Consider the following 21515-nt stretch of genomic DNA (forward strand, 5'->3'; position numbering starts at 1 on the left):
GGCACGTGGCCTATATTTTAAAAAATTAAATGCTTCTTGTGTGCTTGGGGGCCATACTATTATCCTTCAGGCTTTAGAAAGGCTAAATAAAACTTATATCTAAATCTCAGTTCACAAAGGTGAATTTTACTCACATTCAGTTCTCCAGGACCATGGTGTGTCATGGTTCCTGAGCTAGCCTCCCAGTGAGGCTTTGTGGAAATACTGTGTAATGGGCAAAGGTGTAACGTGAGATGTCATTTGGCCGTGTTCAGGTTGTGGATTGAAAGATGATGGATGACCTGGGAAACAGGAAGGAAGGTCACCAAAGACTGCTCCCTTTTCCCACAGCTACCTATTGGCTTAATGAACTGCAGCCTAGGTTTGTTCAGGAAACCTGTCTGCCAAGTCATGAGAAGGTAATCTAATAGAGGCATTTGTGAATCATGCTTGGAAGCCTTCAGTGTCATTCTCATATTGCTTAAGTTTTTGTTGCTTTGTGGCTTGGTGCCCAAGATTCACCAGTTCTTCTTATGCTTGTCACATCATATGACACTCAGTTGATCAAACATATATTTAGTGTCTGGTGGGTCCCTGTGTTGGGGATACAAAGAAAGGTGCCAGCCATTCTCTGAGCTCTTAAGGAACTGCAGTCTCATAGAGAAGATAGCATGCAGACAAATAAGCATGCGTACAAATAAGCTACAAACAGGACAGATGGGAAGTAATCAACAATTCTGTCTCCTGGGCATCGGGAGAAGGCCTTATTTTCTTCACTGGGATACTGGTCCACATAATAACCAGCTGGTAAACCTTGCAAGGAAATAATCTCTAAAAGCTTCAGTCACCTGAATATATTTCTAGTTCTCTGAGGAACCTTCTCCTCCCCCTGCAAATGAACAGTCTCCCTCTGTGACCCCTCATCTTGCTCATGAGCTGATTTCTGGATGGTTTCAGGTGCAGGTTATCCCCTGGGTCTTAGCTGATAGCAACTTTGTCCGGAGCCCATCACAAAGGCTGGATCCCAGCAGAACTGTCTTTGTTGGGGCACTGCATGGGATGCTCAATGCAGAGGCCCTGGCTGCAATTGTAAATGATCTGTTTGGAGGAGTAGTGTATGCTGGTATTGACACGGATAAGCACAAGTATCCTATTGGTAAGTGCCATCTTTTCAACAGGAATATGTGGTAACTGAGGTTAGAAATGGGGCTGTGTGGCAACCCTCAGTGGTCCCTAAGTAGGGGAAACCTTTTGGTCAACAGACTCTAAACTGTGTATGGGATTCCAGGATTCCTCCTGTGGGGGTGGGTGGGAGGGAATGACTTCTGACCTTTTCCAACAAGGAAGGGGGGAGTCGTTTTTGTAAATACCAGTTTGGTGGCTCTTCTAAGAGAAGTCATTCTATTCCCTTCCTTTACTTCACTGGGTATGACCAGGCAGTTGATTAACTATACCACAGAGCTCTAGCCTGACCCTCCCCTCCACATATTTTGTGAGCCTAGAGAGACTGCCATTGGGTACCTAGTTGCCAGCTATAGTGGGTGAGCATGGAAACAACTGGAGGTCAGCTAAATGAGAAGTAGGAAAGAACAGGAGGGAAGATTTGGGGGCAAGCTGAGAATGCTATAAACTTTCTTGATGTCCTTCGCAGCCCAGAGTTCTTAATAGAAGTTCGTTGTTCCTCATTTCTCTAGCAGTCAGACTGAGCAGTGACTGTTGTTGATTTGGGGTACTGAGTGGGGAGCTGGAGGTTGGGTTGCTGCCCTTAGGATCTGTACTGCCCCCTTTCCCTGAAACAATATATGTACTCTAACAGGTTAATTAGAACATGCATTGTCTTCTCTTCATGTTCCTGGAGTCAGTATGAGACTAGAAACAAACACTGTGTGCTAACTGGTAATATACTGTTGATTCTGAATCTGAGATTTCAAAGACTTAAGTAGGAAGTGAAAAACATTGGGCATTGTGGATCTGTCTCAAGAACTGGATTTAAGGAAATTCCTCTTCCCTTTCTCCATCCTAGCATATCTTCCTTCTTGTCCTGGGCTAGCATTTGCATTCATGTAGAGTATATTATTCACCCCTGGTGTGAACCATGTTTGTATGATTCTCAGGGTCGGGCCGAGTGACTTTTAACAATCAGCGCAGTTATCTGAAGGCTGTCAGTGCTGCTTTTGTGGAGATCAAAACTACCAAGTTCACCAAGAAGGTGGGTAGTACTTGTTGGAGTTGGCTAAATGTCCCTCTTGTGGCATCTTGAAAATACTCAGTAATGAGTTACACCATGGTATAACAGGTCTGGCTAATTGAACTAAAGAGCCCTGAATCGGTCTGCCTCAGAGCTGTAGTTCGAGGTAGTGCCATGGGTGTGAGGTACCCCAATGGGTTATGTAGTCATGGCAGATAAAGACAAAGACAAGATTTCTGGAGGTATGTAGCTTCTGTTGAATACAGACACCATGACTTGATCTAGAGCCTAGAGAGGATTAACTTAAATAAAGTCCAACACAGTATAAAAGTGAGTAGAATACGCTTGGTGATCTCAACATCCAAATTTTGATCCTCTGTTTTTCTTTAGTTACCAAATAGGATTTGTGAATTATGAATCTTGTCCAAAGCACTCGGCTATTGCCATTTGGCAATATATGAAAAGCTCTAAAACATAGTGCTCATTGAGGGGTGTGAAGCTTTATCCAGGTACTCCCTGAAGGTAGTCCACTTAGCTTTCTTTTGGGACAATAGGAAACCATTTGTTGCTGTGATCATGTGCCACATTCCTCAAGGAGCCCTGTCACTCCTGAAGGACATACATCCTTTTCATCCTTCACTGCAGAATAATCTGCCCTCCCTCCTATTTTTGACCATGGATGCTCAGGACACAGCTCATCTCTAACTTGCTTTTGTACAGGTTCAGATTGATCCCTACCTAGAAGACTCTCTGTGTCACATTTGCAGTGCTCAGCCAGGTCCTTTCTTCTGTCGAGATCAGGTGAGTCTTCTTGTCCCACCCAGTTGTCTGACCTGGCCTGCATCCCCTAGAGCAGAGGTGTCAAACACTCAGATGGCCCACAAGACTCCTAGTGCGGCAGAAAAAGGTTAAAATAGAATTGGGAAATATTCAACAAATTAAATAAAAATACAATTGAACATAGATAACTCCAGTGATGCCATATTTTCTCTATTTTAATGGAAAACAGTGTGTAAATAATTGTTTTACATACAAGCTACATATAGAGTAGATGGAAGGTAAACTTACAGGGAAGACACTAGCAACTGGAGGGACCTGGGAAGGCCTCCCACAGATTGTGACTTTTGGCATAAATATTGAAGGAAGCCAGGGCATCCAAGAGGCAGAAGGTATGGTAACTAAGAGCTTTTCAGGCATAGAGTAGCCACTGCAAAGCACAGAGATTGGAGAGAAGGGAGTGTTATGTGCAAGGAAAAGTGGGCCACTCTAGCTGGACTGGACTATGGAGGGCAGTAATATGGAAGACTGAAAGATAGGAAGAGACCAGACTGAAGAGCTTTAAATGCCAAACAGGGGCGTCATTGATCCTAAAGGGTAAGAGGAAGCCACTGGACTAGGAGTAGAAGTTAAGATGGTCAGACTTAATATTTTAGGAAAGTCACTTTGGCAGTTACATGGACAGGTTGGAGTGAAAAGAGACTTGAGGAAGGGAGACCAATGAGGCTAGTGCAGAAATCTGAGGGAGAGGTAAGGGTTTGAACTGGGTTTTGTCTGTGTTGAGTGGAGATGCTGTGAAAGTTGAAATGACAAAATTTGGCCGTTTGAATAGGTAGAGTAAGAGTGAGCAGTCAGGGTCAAGTTATCAAGGTTGTGAATGTGGATGACTTCAAAGTTTCTCAACGATAATGGGAGTTCAAAAGAGCAGGGAAGGCTTTGGGAAAAAAGATGATGAGTTTAGTTTTAGACGTGTTCAGTTTGAGACACCTGCAGGAATTCGTTTTTGAAATGTCCAATAGGTAGTTAATGACTTCAGGATTGGAGGTCAGGAGGAGAGTGGTAAAGCTGAGTATAAAGATCTGGGAATCATTTGTATAGAAAATTGAACCCTTAGAAAGCTGATGAGATCATCAAGTGAGGAAATCATGAAAGAAGAGGAGAAAGGTCCTGGTGGGATGCCCAAGGCAGTGGGTGTGTCCTTGATGAACGACCAGCACAAAAGACTGAGACTAAGCATTTGTACATAGTAGTGTTATGAAAACCTAAAGAGTAGAGTAGATCCAGGAGGAGGAAGATCAGTGGTCAATGGTGTTGAACAATGCAGAAGTTGGGGAGGATGAGCACTGAGAAAAGGCCATTAGATTTTGATTGAAAAATCATTGGTAACTTTGGAGAGAGTTGTTTGAGTTGAGTGAGTTGGGGTGTCACATTACAGAGAGGAGGGCAGGCCCTAAGTATAGTCAGCTTTTTCTGGGAGTTTAGCTGAGAAACTGAGGAGAGATGCAAAAGAGTAGCATGAGGACAAATAATAAGGTCACAATGGAGAGTTTAAGGATGGGGGGGCGGGGAAGACCTAGTGAGGTGGTAGACCAAGGGAAGGAGCCTGAATGAGCCAGAAAATTGCTACTGGGTAACACCCTGGGGGCAGGGCTAGGCTGCAGTAAGGTGGGTGGTAATTGCTGAGAAATTGACCCTGACAAGAAGGGAAACCTCTTCATCTGAGATCAGAGTGAAAGAAAAGATGTCAAATTCCCAAGTCTTTGGTCAGGTTGTATTGTTATTATAGATTAAAGTGATATTTGAGGCAAATGGTTTATTTGGGAGGAGGGAGGAGAAGACTTAAGACTTGAATACTCCTAACCGTAGCTTTTGGCCTCTTCCCTCTTCTGTTCCCTCTTCCTTTTCTTGTTTTCTAACTTGGGTCACGCAGTCCTGTCATTCACCCTTTAGTTCTTTGCCAGGCTCTAGAACCCCTTGGAGCTGATCCATCTCCATTCAGCAGGGAAGGAATATCCAAACAGTGCTAAGATAGACTTCTAAATAAAATGGCAGCTAATTAACAGACTGAAGAAGGATGTTTCCTTTTTTAGACCTGAAGATGAAATGCTTAAAACATATTGAACACATTGAAAAAGCAAGCTGAAGACAGGTTACAGGTGTCATGACTGTCACATCTTCTTGTTCCAGGAAGACGCTCACTAGCCAGAAAGCCTCTACTACTGCTCTTGATTGTTGACACCTGGCTTTATGGTAGACTCTACAGTTCAAAGCCTTAAGTTTAGGGAAGTGTGGCTATAATACATCTTCCGTAGACATGCAGGGCAACATACTATAGAAGCTATGAGGAGATGAAGAAGAGACCTAGATCATAGTGGGGAAGAAAGGCACTAACTTGCATAGGATTCTGTCAGCCGCTGGGTAAAGCAGTGCCTAAGATACAAGGGCAATTAGCTGAGGAGGGAGGACTCTATTATCAGTGCTTCCCACGTATGTTTGAATAAAGAGTGTTGAAAATGCTGAAAAATGTTGTACATTGTCAGGCTATAAAGATGCCTTGGGCAAAGAGTTTAGGATGTTCTTTGTACAGAGCAAATGGATCCCCAGAGGTGACCTTCTGGGACAAGATTTTGACTGTAATGCATAGTTGATCCGTTCAGCCTGCCATTGTCCATGACTTATTTCTACTGTTTTCTCCCCCTTCCCCATTTAGAACTGCTAAAACCTGATTTTTATCTCAGAAATTGGCTGCTCCTGGCTGACGGATCGTACTAGAACTGATGTTCCCTTTCTTATTTTCGTCATCTTGCCCCACAGGTCTGCTTCAAGTACTTTTGCCGAAGCTGCTGGCACTGGCGACATAGCACGGAGGGCCTTCGTCACCATCGCCCTCTGATGCGTAACCAGAAGAGCCGAGAGTCCAGCTAGAGGGGTGGTGGGTGTCCATCTGCCCCTGGTGATGAGAGCTGGAATGTTGCTACCAGCCTCTGGCCCAGGCTGGGAGCACACTTCCAAAGGACATGGGGAAAATCTTACATTCACCTTTGCACTTGCTGATCTGTCTTTGTTTCTGCACTAATGCACAGTGAGTTTTGTCGGGTTTTGTTTTCAGGGGGTGTTATAAGGGGAAGGGCCCCCCCAGTCACCCCCCAAGTGACTCTGCAGTTTTCCCAGACTTTAGTTCCTCAGTTTGCTGATGACAAGCAAAAAAGGACCACGTGTTGAGAAGGTGTTTATGCAGATGCCTTCGTCTAGGTTTTTTATTTATTAAAAGCGCTTTTTTACATTCCTCGCAATACTGATGGTAATGATGCAGGTCTCAGTGGCTCCATGTTTGCAGTTGCCATACAGTGCCTTTCCATTTATTTAACCCCCACCTGAACGGCATAAACTGAGTGTTCAGCTGGTGTTTTTTACTGTAACAACAAGGAGACTTTGCTCTTCATTTAAACCAAAATCATATTTCATATTTTACGCTCGAGGGTTTTTACCGGTTCCTTTTTACACTCCTTAAAACAGTTTTTAAGTAGTTTGAAACAAGAGATTTTTTTCTTTCCTGGCAGCTTTTAACATTAATGCAAATTTGTGTCTGGGGACTGCGGCTTAGGGTTTCTCACAGTTGTGGAGAGAGGCGTTTGCAACCAGGAAAAATAGGAGATTCTCAAATTTAAAACTGGACCAGATAAACAATGGTGGAGCTGCTGTACATAGTTTTAAACTGTTTCTTGCACTTTCTTAAGTTGCACTTAAGTGGGGGGTTGATAGAGGTTTTTAATCACAAAGTCACAGGACTTAATTTTTTCTTTTTTGTAACTGAGCTAAAAAGGGCTGCTTTTTGACGGGGGCAGATGAAGGTTCACAGGAGCCCTTTCACTTAGAGGGGACAAGTACCTTTCCCTTTTTTCTTTTTTTTTTTTTCCGTTTAAAAAAAATGTATGAAGCAACATGGCAGTTGGCTGATGCTGCTGGGATTTGAAAACTTGACATTTTTTTTTCTTTTTTAAAAGAAGAAAATAGAACTTGCCCCTCTACGGGAAGCTGTGTGCCAAAGAACCAGTGTCATAACCTTCCCTCCTCTTCCTCCCCCTCCCGCTGAGCCGATGTTGCGTTGTTGCGTATCCCAGCTGCTCTGTGTGGGTTTTTGTGAATCTGTGTGTGAAGTCCCTACCTCATTGTAGTGTATGCAGGCAAGACTGCACTCTCCTGCAGATGTGTGGAGTAAGCTGTGGTGTAGTTTTTTTGGCACATAATAAACACGTTGCAGCAGTGTTGGGCTTGTCTCTGTCATTAATATTGATGATAGTGGGTGGGAGCACCTTGGTGGGTTGGTCCCTAGGTGATGAGAAGGTCAAGTCCAGATTTCTTGGCATTGGGCCCTGGCACTTTGTTCTAAGGCCTGGTGTCCCACTAGGTAGATTTACATGTGTACACCCCACCCGTGCAACTCCCGAGGCTTGAACTTTGCAGGCTTTGAAAATTTAAGTGTTCAAGGCTCTTCAGACTCTTTCTGCTGAAGGATGGTCTTCTCTCATCAGTAACATGAAACATTTAAGTAGCTTTTGAGAGTAGGACTGGTTTTCCTGAGTAGTGTGGTGCTAACAAACTCCACTCCAAGTCTAGACATAGATACTGCTCCTAGTGTGGTCTTTTCCCACTTTCAGACTGTGTCCATTCCTTTTCCACTTCCCCATTTTCTCTTCATTCCAGGACCCAAAGACTGCCATTACATGTCCATCATAGGGATACTTATTTCAGGAAAGTGTTTAGAGGTATCCAGGAGGCCCAAGTTACCTTGACTTTCCATATAGAAAAATATTAAAGGCAGAGGCTCTAATCTCTTTATTCCTACAGATCTTCCACTTAGGATAATCCCATAGTAGAAATGGAAAAATAAGTGTCCTGGAATCAGGTCATTGAATCTGGATGTCCAACTGTCCTAATCAAAGCCTCCTAATCAAAGCCTCAAGTCAGAAGAAATAGCTCTGGTGGTTTAAGATTTTCATGAAAGTTCCAGGCCTTAAACTCAACTGCCATTCCCTAGTCACCGTGGACCTTTCTCTAAGTGATAATGTTGAAATACTATTTATTATCGTGCTGGTAGCCAAGTTATAAGTTTGTCTGTAGTAGAGTTGGACGATCCCATTAAAGGACTGGAGAATGACCCTGTGAGATTCAGAAATGATGATATGGCCACATAAATTTGGCTACAGTGGTTGTGTCCCACCAGAGTCATGGTGGAGGAAGGAGGTTGGGTTAGGTATGTAAGAGAATGGGAAGAAAACTCTAATAATGAAGCAGGTAGGCCAAGTTGTCTCTGTCCTAATTCCATATCTCTAGGTTCCTTGGCATTCTTGCCTGACCCTGAAGAGGGAAGATAGTCAAGTGGTTGGGTACCTTTTAATTCACACCAAATTCCAAAAACCCTGCCATCTACTTATTAACCTTGTTCTTACCTTTGCAAGTCTTTATTATTTCTAGTATCCTTCTCTTCTACTGCCCAGTGAGCCCCTTGACCAAAGGTGGGGAACCTGTGGTCTCAAGGCCACATGTGGCCCTCTAGGTCCTCAAGTTAGGCCCTTTGACTGGATCCAAACTTCACAGAACAAATCCCTTTAATAAAAGGATTTGTTGTGTAAAACTTGGACTTAGTCAAAAGACCACACCCAACAACCTAGAGGGCCACATGTGGCCTCAAGACCACAGGTTCCCCACCCCTGGTCTAGATCTTGGGCTAAAGTTCCGTTTTATCTGTGATTTCAATACCTGAAGTAGCTCACTCACAGTCTCTTATTGGGAGCATTTGCATGAAATGTGGAGAACTTCAAGACTCTTGTTGAAGTGTTTCCTAGGAAGATCCAGCTCTGTGGCCTGACCTTTCCAACTCTGGATTGTGGGGAGAGGAAGGCGAGATGCCTTTCTTGGGGTAGAGACAGTTACTGTAATTCTTCCTCTTCCCTAGACATTTGTAGGCTGTTTTGCATAAAGGTAAGACACTCTAGGCCAGTACTTTTATTCCTAACTCCAACACTAAATGTGTTAGTCAGGTGGCTAAAGGAATCTTTTAGTTCAAAGGCCCTTTGGTGATACCCAAAAGGAGGTTAGGAGGACTGTCTTACGGAAGTGAGCCTGAGATAAAATGAGCCATCTGGTTACCATGAACATCAAATATGGTTTTGGTCAGTGGAACTAAACAAACAGTTTGGAAGTATGTATGCAGGTTAAAAAAAAATAGCCACAGGGAAAGAAATTATGTATGGCTTATATGCTTACATCATAACTTCCAACTGGTCCATTTCAAGTATTGCTACTAGATACAGATCAATATGCTAAATGTGTGTGGTGGGGGGAGGAGGAGCCTTGAAGGTCTTATCAGACATGGAACCTAAAAATGGAAGATTAAGACACCTATTTTGCATTAGTTGTGTGTTTAAATGATAGAAATACTGACATCTGGGAAGGAATAGAATTTATAAACAGGGGAAAGGGAATTGCCTGTTCTCCCACTGTTCCCTCTGCATGGACTGTCCCTTTTTCCTCCTATTCCTCCACAGCTATCTTTAGAATTTCTCCCTATCCTTTAAAACCCAACTCAAAGGGGCAGCTAGGTGGCGCAGTGGATAGAGCACTGGCCCTGGATTCAGGATGACCTGAGTTCAGATCCGGCTTCAGACACATAACACTTATTAACTGTGTGACTCTGGGCAAGTCACTTAACCCCATTGTCTAGCCAAATATTAAAAAAAAAAACAAACCCAACTCAAATGCCACCTCTTTTGGGAGGACCTTAGGTCTTATGTAACATTTTGCCCTTCCCTGACAAATTTTTTATACATACCTTTGTATGTCACACCCTTAACTGATGTGTGTACTTCATGAGGGCAGAAACAAAATATTACCAAAAATCTCTCTCCTATATCTACGTATATGATAGGTGTTCAATACATATTTTTACTGACTCGTTCACTGGGATCTTGGATTAGTCACTGGACATCTCAGAGCCTACCTTGGACACTCTGCTAGGCATTAGTGGTGCATAGACCAAAGGGAAACAGCTTCTGCACTCAAGGAACTTACATTCTAATGGGGGAGACAGATGTACCCTATCAGAGTATATACCAAATTCAGGTAATTTTGGGAAGGGATGAAACACTAATATCTGGGGGTGAGGGAGATCATAAAAAGTTTTCTTGTAGCCCTTGAGCTGAGTGTTGTAGGAAGGTAGGCATTACGGAGAGGAACAAGGGCCAGCCCTTTCAAAGATGGAGAAAGGACATGTAAATGAAGAACAGGAAGAAAGCAAATTTGGCTAGACAGTGCATGGAAGGGAGTAACGTGTAATACACATCTGCAAAGGTAGAGTTGTGAAAACTGAATGGCAAACAGTTTGATCCTAGAAGTAAGTAAAAGGGAACCACTGGAGTTCATAGGTGAGTGATACAGACCTGTACCTCATGACAATCGTTTTGGCAGATGTGTGGAGGACATGAAAAAGGGGAGAAACTTGGAGGGAAACATTAGGAGGCTATAGCAGTAGTCCTGGATAGGGGTTACGCTAAGAGCCTGAATTGGGGTGCTGGTTGTGTGAGTGGAGATAGAGGATGGTTGGTAGAGAGGTGATGGATGTAGGAGGGTATGACATTGAGGTTGTTAGACTGGTTGCCTGGAAGGATAGGTTTCCTTATTTGAAATGGGTAAGTTTAGAAGGGTATAGGAGATCTTTTAGACGTGAGGTTGAAATGCCTGTTGGATATCTGAGGGGCAGCTAGGTGGCACAGTGGGTAGAGCACTGGCCTTGAAGTCAGGAGGACCTGAGTTCAAATCTGGCCTCAGACCAAACACCTGACACTTAGTAGATGTGTGACCTGGGCAAGCCACTTAACCCCAATTGCCTTAAAAAAAAAACCCTGAAATGTCTGTTAGGTTGTTGGTGATGAACCAGAGCTCAGCAGAAAGGCGAAACAGTGAGCTCTGTGAGTTATTAGAGCTCATTTCATCCAGGGTGTAGAGACAGAAGAGGGACCAAGGTAGAGGCTTGCTTTTCATCTGTGCTTGGGAAGTAGCACATAGGTGATCCAGAATGAGTGATTAGAAGGAAAACAGAAGAGAGGTGGTCAGCTGTGATGAAAACTGAGCAAAGGCCATCCACTGAAAATAGAGATCCCTTAGTGAATTTGGGAAGCAGTCTCAAATGTTGGAATTGGATGCCAGAATGAAAGGGGTTAAGGAAGTTCTGGTAATTATTATAGGCAGTTTTTTCTAGGAGCAATCTTCTGGAGAAGATAGAGGGGAAGGGATAAAAGGGTACATCTTGTCACACTAGAGCTTGTTAGAATTGGTCCTAGGAAAAGATGACTTGTGCCATACTGTCCCCTTTCAGAGCTCATCTCAAGCCCTTGGAGGCATTGGTTTGCCCAGAGCTTTGAGGAGGATAGATCAAGGGATGGTGAGATGAGGAGTGGGGATAGACACTGAACTCCCTTAATAGTCCCCAATAGCGATGATGAGGTATTATCATCCTCTGGTGTCAGGAGGAGAGAGCTGTCAGCCCACATGTCTCCCATCCCTTTATTCAGGGTAGTGCCAGATCAAGTTGTGGCCTAGGAATTAACAATGGCCCTCAGTTCTTTATGTGGATCTAGGAGGAGCAAGTCCTGGGTGACATTGTGACATTCTTTGTTGATGTGGAGTAGGTCTTTTATACTTACTCCCTACTACCCTGGGGCCATAGATCCCCAAGTTTCTCCTCTTTTCCCTGGCCCTACTTGGCTGCTGTCCAGATAGTTCTAGGTAAGCATGGTGGATTATTTCAGGCGTAATTCATATCTGGCAGCAAAGTAGGGATGTGGCATTGCCTGAGGACTGAAGACTTGAGTCTAAGCTCAGGAAATGCTTCTGAAACAAAGCCAAACTTTTAAGGGGCCCTAAGCTCCAGAATGGCCAGCTGAGAGCTAGAAAGTTAGATGCTCACTAAATAGCCCAGAGAAGGCATGTGGAAGGGAAAGTGTTCATTTGGCTCTCTCCAACTGGACTACAGTATAATGTAGAACAGAAAAGCTGTCTAATTAGGGAGACATAAGGAAGGAGAAAAACTCTTTTAAACCTAATTAGTTGATTCAGAATTAGTAGCTGGGAGTCCCTGCCCTTTGACTATCCTACACAAGCCTTCACGTAGGTATGCTTACGTCAGTTAAATGGGGTCTGATGCTGAGAAGAGGCAAAGACCAAAGGAGGCGGCTCTTCAGTTTTGCCCAGAACGCCAAGAGAATCTCAGTTATCGGGGCTGCTGGGGTGGAGGGCTCCCGTGCTCAAAAGAAGTGGTTCTGGCATTGAAGAGGCAAGCGGTGAAAAACTGAAAACACCTGCTTCTTTTCCATAATCCTTGGGATAGAAATGAGGACTAAAATCAGGGGAGAAAACAAGCAACAGGGTTTCAAGATCCTCCAACCATGGCCTCAGGACAACCTAAAAATGACAGAACATACAGGCTTCCGTGCCTGCCCCACTCCTGTGCCCGTGGCAAATGCACTCCCTGGTTAACGCTTCAGTAACAGGGGCTTTTCCTAGGTACTGCCACCTGGGGAGAGGGGGCGGGGTCAGTAACCCATCCCCTGTGGTGCCCCTCCTGGGGAGGGAGGAAAGAAGGGTCTGTCTGGGAGAGCCGCTCTTCTTTTCTCGTGGCCCAACAAAAATAGTAACGATTGCACCAAGCCCCGCCCCAGGTAAGTCAAGAAGCATTTATTGAGTACCTTCCAGGTACGGTGCTGGGCGCCGGCGTTTCAAAGAAAAAAAGAATGTTAGAGTAAAGCCCCTCTCCCCCCCACCCAATTTCTGGGCCCTGGAAACAGACGGCGTGCGCATCTGTGTGCAAAACTAACCCTGCGCACGCGGGTAGGCACCTGTGTGCAGATTAACCTGCGCTCGACCCCTACGTCCTCGCGCCCCTTCCTCGGCTCTCTCAGGCTTGGTTGCCTCACCCCACTCATCCCTACCTCCACTGTCACCAATCTCCGCCCCTTCCTCTCCGCACCAACTGGAGAACGGGGATGGCTCCTGGGACTCGGTGCCGGAAACCAAAGCTCAGATCACAGGGCGCTGCACTTGCCCTCCCGCCCGCCGGAGGTCGCTCTGGCGCTCAGCTCCTCGCCCCGCGCTTCCAGGTCAGGCGGAAGTAACGCAGCTGCCGCCTCTTTATAGACCTTTTCCCAGCAGCCTCTGCTCCCTTCACCCTCCGGAGTCAACATGGTAGGTGCTCATCGGTGCTGGAGCCGCTCGACATCCGTCTCCATCCGCGGCGCCCCTGGGCCCCGCGCGGCCAGCTGCGAGCCCAGGAACCGCCGCTCCTATGGGGCTGCGTGGCTGGGGGGATCCCGTCTGCGGGACTTGCCGCTGGGGTTCGAGGGGGGCCGGGGATGCGGACGCGGCGGGCCTGAACTGACCCGGGGCCTGGCGGGCGGGGGCATGGGAGGAGGGCGCGTCTCCCTGCGGGCCGGGCCGGGCCGGGCCGGCCTCTCACTCTCCTCCGCCCGTAGGGTCGCGTTCGGACCAAGACCGTGAAGAAGGCGGCGCGAGTCATCATCGAGAAGTACTACACCCGCCTGGGCAATGACTTCCACACGAACAAGCGCGTGTGCGAGGAGATCGCCATCATCCCCAGCAAGAAGCTCCGCAACAAGATCGCGGGGTGAGCCGGCCTGGGGCGGCCCCGGGCGCGTCGTGGGGGGCTCCCTGGGCCCCGGCACCCCCACCCCTGCCTCGGCCGGGTCGCCCCGGATCTGCAGGCTGCCGGGGCCTAACGCAGGATTTTAATACATAATTCATTGAGTGGAGAGCACCTGAGCTTGCGGAGTTAGGAGAAGAAACCTCAGAGGTTAGCTAGGTCACCTCCCATACTTTACAGGAGAGGAAACTGGGGCTCTGAAGGGGGAAGGGGCTTGTTCTGAGTTAGTGGCACAGCCGGAATTCAGCCCAGGCCATCGGTTAGCAAGGATTTCCGAAGCGACTGCTGTGGGCTAAGTACTGGGGATACAAAGAAAGGCAGCAACGTGACCAGCTCTCCTCTCGGGGAGTTTACATGCTAATGGGGGAGACCTGGGTGCAAATAATTACCCGCACTGGATGCATCCAGTGTGAATGGAAGGTGTGAATTTGAGTTGAGTCCTGAAGGAAAACAGGAGTCAGGTGAGGAAGAAGAGCCTCCTAGGCGTGGGGGACAGCCACTGAAAATGCAAGGAGTTGGAAGGTGCAGTTTTATGTGTGAGGACCGAAAAGTAGGTGAGTGTAGCTGGAAGATGAGTAGGAAAGATAGGAAGGGCCTGGTTTGTGTTGTGCTTTAAATGCCAACCATGTTTGATCCTGTAGGTAATAGGGAGTCGTTGAGCTTTACTGAATAAGAGTGCCATGCTGTTCTTTTTCACTCCACATTCATAGGAACATTGCTGCCTACTATGGGCCACTTGGTCTCAGTCGTTATGAATAAACACTTCATGCAGCCTCTGGAAGGGTAGATATAGGGGTTTCTAATTATGATCCAACAAAAGAGTGCACAGGAGCTATTCAGGTAATAGAATAAAGAGATTCATGGGGATCTATTGCAGAAAGACTCCAAAAAAGAGTGGTATCTTGAAGGAAGAAATATTTTAACAGGCTGTTTTGGTGGGTTGGCGTTCCACGCATTAGGAGACATTGTTGCTTGGAGCATAGGTGCCCAGGAGCAGAATAAGGTCTGTCAGTGCAGTTGGTGGCTTGAGAGTGAACATATGACTGTGTCATCCCCTAAAACCCCCTTAAACAAGTCCTTGTAGCCTCCAGGATCAGCTATCAAATCCTGTCTTTAACTTGGCCTCTTCCTACCTTTTGGGGCTTCTTACATCTTATTCCCCTTCTCATACTTTAATCACCTGACACTGGCCTCCTGGCTTTTCCTTGAACACAGCACCTTTTGATTCCAAGCATTCTCACAGGCTGGTCCCCATGCCTGAAACTCCTCTCATCTCTCCCTCCTAACTCCTTCAAGTCTCAGCTAGAGTCCCACCCTCTGCCAAAACCCTTTCCCAGCTTTTTTACTCTCAGTGCCTGCCCTCAGAGGCGAGCTCCCATTCGCTGTGTCTGCCTTGTATGTTCCTAGTGTTTGTGTGGTATCTCCTTCTTTACACTGAGATCACTGAGAGCTGGGACTCTTTGTTTTTGCCTTTCTTTGCATTCCTGGCATGGAGGAGGTGATTCCTAAATAAATGATTGTTGACTTCGTGGGATTTTATTTGGATCTAAGTGATTGGAGTACGTACGATTCCTGCCTTTGATGGGCTAGGAAAATGGGGGCCAGGATCTGAAGTAACTGTCCCATGGTTATGCAACAAGAGGGACTGTGGAAAATTTAAGGTAAATGGTGAGAAACTATTGGATTTTTGAGGGAGAAACCTGTGAGTTGGGAACCTCACTCTGGTCAGGAAGTAATGTGAAGGTAGTTGCTCTAGTGGTATAAATTGATTTCCCAAGAGGATAATACTTTTGACCCTTGATATATTCTGTTGTTGGGTAGAAACTAGATTTCCTAGTGATCTCTGAAAGGGCTTTATAGTTGTCTGGCTTTTGAAGTTTTTAGAATTCCAGTAGGTTTTTCTAGAAAACCTTAATCATTAATCAGGAGTGCTAAGCATTGGGAATACAAAGAAAGTCAGAAAAAGTTAAGCTCCTCAAGAACTCGGCCTAATGAGGAGAAAACATGCAAATAACAATGTACAAACAAGCTGTAGACAGGATAAATTGAGGGTAATCTAAGAGGAGAGGCATTAAGAATCGATAGAGAACTGGGAAGGGCTTCTTGCAGAATGTGGAACTTCAGCTGAGACTTAAAGGAAGCTGAAAGGTGGAGATAAGAAAGAGGAGCTTCCAGGCATGGAGGGATAGCCAGTGACAATGCATGGAGTTTCATGTTTGAAGAATTGCTAGGACACCATTGTCACTGGATCATAGAGTATGTAGGGAGCTAGGCCCTGGACTGGCAGTAGAATGGAAGGATCCTGGCAAGGAACGAAATAGGATTCTGTGTTTGATCTTGTAGTTTAATAAGGAGCTATTGAAGTTTATTAAATTGAGGGTTGACATCAGATCTTCACTTTGGGGAGAGCAGTTTAATAGCTGGGTAAGAGCATGAATTAGAGTGAAGGAGAGACTGGAGATAGGGAGACAAACTGACAGGCTTATTGTAGCCAGGCATAAGAGGATGGGGACCTGAATCAGATTTGGCAGTGTAAGAGGAAAGAAGGGGGACATACAGGAGAGATGTTATGGCGGGTAGAAGCAAGACTTAACTGATTGGATGTGGGATTTTCAGAGAGTGAGGAGGTTGGAGACAAGTGTCATGTGCAAAGAACAGCATGGAAGCCAGGGTCACTGAACCATACAGTATGTGAAAGTAGATCGTAAGAAGGCCGGAAAGGTAGGAAGGTGCCAAGTTATGAAGGACTTTAAAAGCCTACCACAAAATTTTGTAGTTGATTCTGGAGGTAATAGGAAGCCACTGGAATTTTGTTGAATATGGTGATGATGATTACACCAGTGTTTCGGGATCGGTTTGACAGCTGAACTGAAGATGGTCTGAAGTGGGGAGTCTTGTGGCAAGGAGGCTAACCAGTGGGCACTTGCAGTAGCCCAGGTGTGAAGTTAAAGAGTGTCTGTACCAGGATGGTGAGAGCCCTGACAGAGAAGGGGGGACATGTGTCTATAGGATTTCCAGTTTGAGGTATCTAATAGGCAGTTGGAGATTAGGAGAGTGGTTAGGGCTGGACAAGTAGGATGATGATTGAATCCATGAGGGCTTATGAGATCAAAATGTAAAATAGTATGAGGGCCCAGGACAGAGCTGCGGAGTATCCCCATGGTTAGTGGTGGGGAGACAGTAAAGGGGTTATACATGTAGGACAACCAAGATGCAGAGAAGTGTCACAGAAATCTAAGAGAAGAAGATATCAAGGAGAAAAGAGGGTGATTGACAGTGGCAGAGACTTGCAGAGAAGGATGAGGATTGAGAAAAGGACATTGAATTTGACAATTACATGAATCATTGGTAATTTTGGAGACGCCAGTTATGGTTGGACGATAAGCCTGGAAGCCAAGCTGCAGAATTAGAGTGAGAGGAAAGGAATTGGAGGCACCCATTGTAGACAACCTTCTCAAGGAGGTTAGCTACAAGGAGAGATGGCAGAATCAGGTGAAGCTTTTTTGAGGATGGCAGTTTGTAGGCAGTGGGGAAGTGATTTTCCTCATTCAGTGAACATTTACTTGAGCAAGGTGGTAAATGCCGATTTATAGCTCTTTATAATTTCCAGTGATATTTTTGTGGATTTTTTTTTTACTTGATTTTTTTCAACAACTTTTGGAAGCAGATGAGGCAATTTTTATCCCCACTTTACAGATTTAAAAATTGAGGCTGGTTGTATCTGAGCCGTGCCTAGAATGTAGGCTTGGGGATCTCATTGATCTTCAGTATTAAGTTTTACTTTCTATCTAACTAAAATTAAGAGAGAATTAAATCAGCTATATGTACAAATTCAGTGCCAAGTAAAAAATTGAGATAGTGGGCAAGAAGATGGTTTTGTGTTAAAGAACATTTTATATGTCCTTGAACTCCTTAACTGATCCTTGACCAATTGTACCTGCTTATTGATTTAATTAGCAAGCATTTGTTAAGAGCTTCCCTTGCACTGTGCAAGTCACTAGGGATAACAGAGAAGTAAAAGTTACTTCTTTAGAGGAACTTGGAAGAAGTGCTGTGAACAGAGCAGTATTCTCTGTTCTGTTAATTTCCAGATCTGTTAAGTGCTTAATGAGAGATTATTGGCCTACAGTTGAGATTTATTTGAAGGCCGACGGGGTTGGTATTGCCCACTGCCAAATGCAGTGGATTTGCTGTTCATTACAACCACTCGTTTTAGTTCAGTCCTTCACTCTGCCATCAACAAAATGGAGAAATGTGCATGTGCTTCTGTCCCTTAGTTTGCCTGTGGTGGAATCCCTAGGGAGCTGTGCCCCAGTGCTAGTGGGCCCCTAGGACTATTGGAATCAGCAGTGGGCCTTTCCTGACACCCTTGAGCCTAGCGGATGCCTTTTTTTCTAGCTAGTTTGGAATGTGTCTGAAACAAATTCACACGTAACTGGTTTAGTGCTGATAGCTCTAAAGCAAAATGGAATGGTGCTTTTGGGCTGTTAGGTTTTCCTCCGCTACTTTAAAGTCTGTGCCTCCAGCTTTACTCATTTTTGTTCAGATGTGCCACAGCTGGTGACAGGTGTTGGAAATTGGGTTTGGGAGGGTTTTTCTCACGTGCTTTGGTGCTGTTGGTTTATAGCTACGTTACTCATCTGATGAAGAGGATCCAGAGAGGCCCTGTGAGAGGTATCTCCATCAAACTGCAGGAAGAGGAAAGAGAAAGGAGGGACAACTACGTCCCTGAGGTGAGCTCCCCAGTCACCCCCTGACCTGGTCCTTTTCTTCCTGATGGGTAGTAGGTGTGGGCTCCAAAGCATTGAGAATAAAAAGGCTTTTAAAATAGGTTCTGTGGGGCAGCTAGGTGGCGCAGTGGATAGAGCACCAGCCCTGGATTCAGGAGGACCCGAGTTCAAATCTGGCCTCAGAAACATAACACTTACTAGCTGTGTGACCCTGGGCAAGTCACTTAACCCCCATTGCCCAACCAAAAAAAAAAAATAGGTTCTGAAATTAAACAAACAGAAACTCATTCTGTGGCTTTTCTAAAGAGATTTTCTTTGGCCCTCTGACCTCTTCAGGCCCTGGTCTTACTTATAAGAAAGCCCTCAGCATTGAGGATGCTTGGCTCTTTGCTGTCTTTGCTGAGTACTTGTCTAGTTTTTCCTCCTAGAATTCTCTGCTGCATATTTGACCTACTTTGGATCACACTATTAAGTTCTAGAAAGGACCTGAGTAGTGACTTAACTTTGCAGTTAGTCAGGGGTTTTCTTCAGCAGGTGCTTAGGCGGCCTTTGCCTGGGGCACACTGACGCTTAGCATTGAATCCAATACAATCCCGCGGTACGTGAGGCACCATGCCGAGGGGTCTGGGAATGAAAAGTGCCTTTTTGGCTTTTTGGAAACCTGCGCCCAGTTGTCTGGATTCTTGTGGTTTTACTCATAGTCTTAGAGAGGGGAAGGACCTTGAGCCCCCAGCCCCCTAGATCACCTCCATCAACCACCTGTGAGGATGGAACGCCTCTTCCTTGGAAGCCCTTCATTCTGTGGTTAGTAACTGCACTGGACCCAAAACTTCTGTCCGTTGGTCTTGATTCTACCCTTTGGAACAAAAACACGTTTTCTGCCTGCAGCTCACGTGTCTGAACACAGACCAGCCCCCCTTTTCCTGACTCTTGTTCTTTGGGCCGCTGCAGATGTCCTCTTCTTTTTTTTATTCTCTCACTGCTTCTTGGGATTCCTCTTGTTGAGGACCCATCCTTGATTGTGAGCTCAGTGAATCAGATGATGGATAGTAGGGGAGAAGCCCTAGGTCACGTGGGCCACTTTCCTCTGTGAAAGGTGCCACCTAACCATTGCACAGGGTTGTGGGGAGGGTAGTCTATAGGCTGTGCAGTGCTTGCTTTTTTGATTCTGGGCCAGTAAGGGAGGACAAGGATGATTTTGGCTTACAGAAGTGGAAATAGTTCAGGGAGGTTCCATGGCTTGCCAATTGTGGCATAGTTAACAGCGAGTTAGAATTGAAACCAGGTTTTTGGATGCTGTGAACAGTCACAGGTGAGCTTTGTTTGTGCCTGGAGTGGATATAGAGTGAGTTCCCAAAGAAGCATTTTTGGTATTGGTGCTTTTTCCTTTCTCACTTTCCTGGAGTATTTCTTCTTTGTTTTATGGAAAGACATGGAAAAGAGTCATACAGCAACTGTTTTCCATTCTGAGTGACCCCATCTTTATGAGATTTTTGGAATTAGGGAAAACATGATTTGGGGTAGACAAAACTGCAGTGTAGACTTGATTGAGAAGCAAGGTGCCTGGCATATCTGGTGGAAACATCTCTCCCTATGCAGATAAGTGACTATCTGCAACTCATAGTATTTGTGAGCGGGTGGGGCCCAAATACTCAAATGACTTGCTAAGGTTCACACAGTCAGTACGTTAAAGAAGCAGGAATTGGGGGCAGCTAGGTGGCGCAGTGAATTAGAGCACTGGCCCTGAAGTAAGGAGGACCTGAGTTCAAATTCGGCCTCAGACCAAACACTTGGAACTTACTATCTGTATGACCTTGGGCAGGTCACTTAACCCCAATTGCCTAAAAAGCAAAAAAAAAAAAGCAGGAATTGAATCTAGGCCTTAATTTAATTGATGATTGGTGAGTTGAGGGATATTTTGATATGGAGAAAAAGAGAAGTGTGTGGGAAATGTGTTAGAAAATCTGGTTGTGTCTCCTTGTTGGTAGTGAGTGACCGATCTCATTCTTCGTTTCTAGGTGTCTGCTTTGGATCAAGAAATCATTGAAGTGGACCCTGATACCAAAGAAATGTTGAAACTCCTGGTGAGTGTAACCTTGAACTTTTGGTCTGGTAATCCCAGAGACTGGGAACCAGTAACCAGGTAGAGGTCCAAGGTTGAAGCTTTTATGGGATTTCCACAGGGGCCAATGGGTGAGAGAACCAACCTTTTTGGAACATGACCCATACATGGGCCATCTGGTCCTTAGGTTCTGTTAACCCTGGTAATGAGTGTGAGCAAGATTCAGTGAAACCCTGTCAGAACTCCACCCTCCCCTCAGGATCCCTCCTACTTAGCTCAGAGCAGTTCCTAACAGGTTTGTAGCAGACGGGGAGGACAGGGGAAAATGTAGCAGTCTGGACTAGGGTGTCAGAGGTCACTGCTTTGGTCCTGAGCCTCACTGAGATTTCCCTTAGTATGTATTAAGGATTGTGTCACATTTGGAATTCTTTTTTCTCATCCTTTCAGGACTTTGGCAGTTTGTCCAACCTGCAAGTTACCCAGCCCACAGTTGGGATGAACTTCAAAACACCAAGAGGAGCTGTTTAATATTTACTTCTGCTTTCTTTCCAATAAACTTGGGAACCCCCCTCCCCAGAGTGCTGTCTTGTTTTCAGATGCTGCATCATGCACTGGCAAGCCTACATGTGGAGAGTTTTGGGTTTGGGGACAGATTTCAGCATGCGGTTGATGGCCCACTGAATTAGTCATCTAAGCTGTGCATTGTGACCTTGCTCAGAATCTCTTATTGACATGTAACCCCAGGCTGGTGCATGTAGAAGGTAAGGTCTCCTGCTAGCCCAGTGGTGTCAAACTCAAATAGAAGTGGATCCCTAATCTGGGTCAGTCCTAGACAGTGTTGGGTTGACTGCATTCAGTCCAAGAGCAGTAAAGTTTGACACCTCTACTCTAGCCTCATACTCCAGATTTCTTTTTTCTTTCTCTATATACCCTCTACTCAACTCCCAGCAAAAGACCCCACCAAATATCTGCTAAATGTTAATTTAATCTGATTATGGTACTCTGTAGTGGTACTCTTGAATTTTTCAAAATTTTATTTAATTTTTTTTTGGTGAGGCAATTGGT

General features: G+C 45.4%; 2 protein-coding genes across 5 annotated transcripts in view; both read left to right on the plus strand.

The window, feature by feature from the left end:
* The window catches only part of CPEB1 (cytoplasmic polyadenylation element binding protein 1), a 71210-nt gene extending 64000 nt beyond the window's left edge, over positions 1 to 7210 (plus strand). For all 4 annotated transcript variants that reach the window (XM_020997046.1, XM_020997047.1, XM_020997048.1 and 1 more), the window contains exons 9-12: positions 937 to 1135; positions 2094 to 2188; positions 2888 to 2968; positions 5759 to 7210. In XM_020997046.1, coding sequence (XP_020852705.1) covers positions 937 to 1135; positions 2094 to 2188; positions 2888 to 2968; positions 5759 to 5869 — 486 coding nt within the window. In that variant the 3' untranslated portion in view covers positions 5870 to 7210. The remainder of the gene's footprint in view (positions 1 to 936; positions 1136 to 2093; positions 2189 to 2887; positions 2969 to 5758) is intronic.
* A 5868-nt stretch (positions 7211 to 13078) lies between these two features.
* On the plus strand, positions 13079 to 21028 carry RPS17 (ribosomal protein S17). Its single transcript, XM_020997045.1, has 5 exons — positions 13079 to 13183; positions 13471 to 13622; positions 18286 to 18391; positions 20407 to 20472; positions 20898 to 21028. The coding sequence occupies exons 1-5, from the start codon at positions 13181 to 13183 to the stop codon at positions 20976 to 20978; spliced, it is 408 nt and encodes a 135-aa protein (XP_020852704.1). The 5' UTR covers positions 13079 to 13180; the 3' UTR covers positions 20979 to 21028.
* The last annotated feature ends 487 nt before the right edge of the window (positions 21029 to 21515 follow it).

This window comes from Phascolarctos cinereus, unplaced genomic scaffold, assembly GCF_003287225.1.
Source record: "Phascolarctos cinereus isolate Bilbo 61053 unplaced genomic scaffold, phaCin_HiC Scaffold_3;HRSCAF=262, whole genome shotgun sequence".
Classification (NCBI taxonomy): domain Eukaryota; kingdom Metazoa; phylum Chordata; class Mammalia; order Diprotodontia; family Phascolarctidae; genus Phascolarctos; species Phascolarctos cinereus.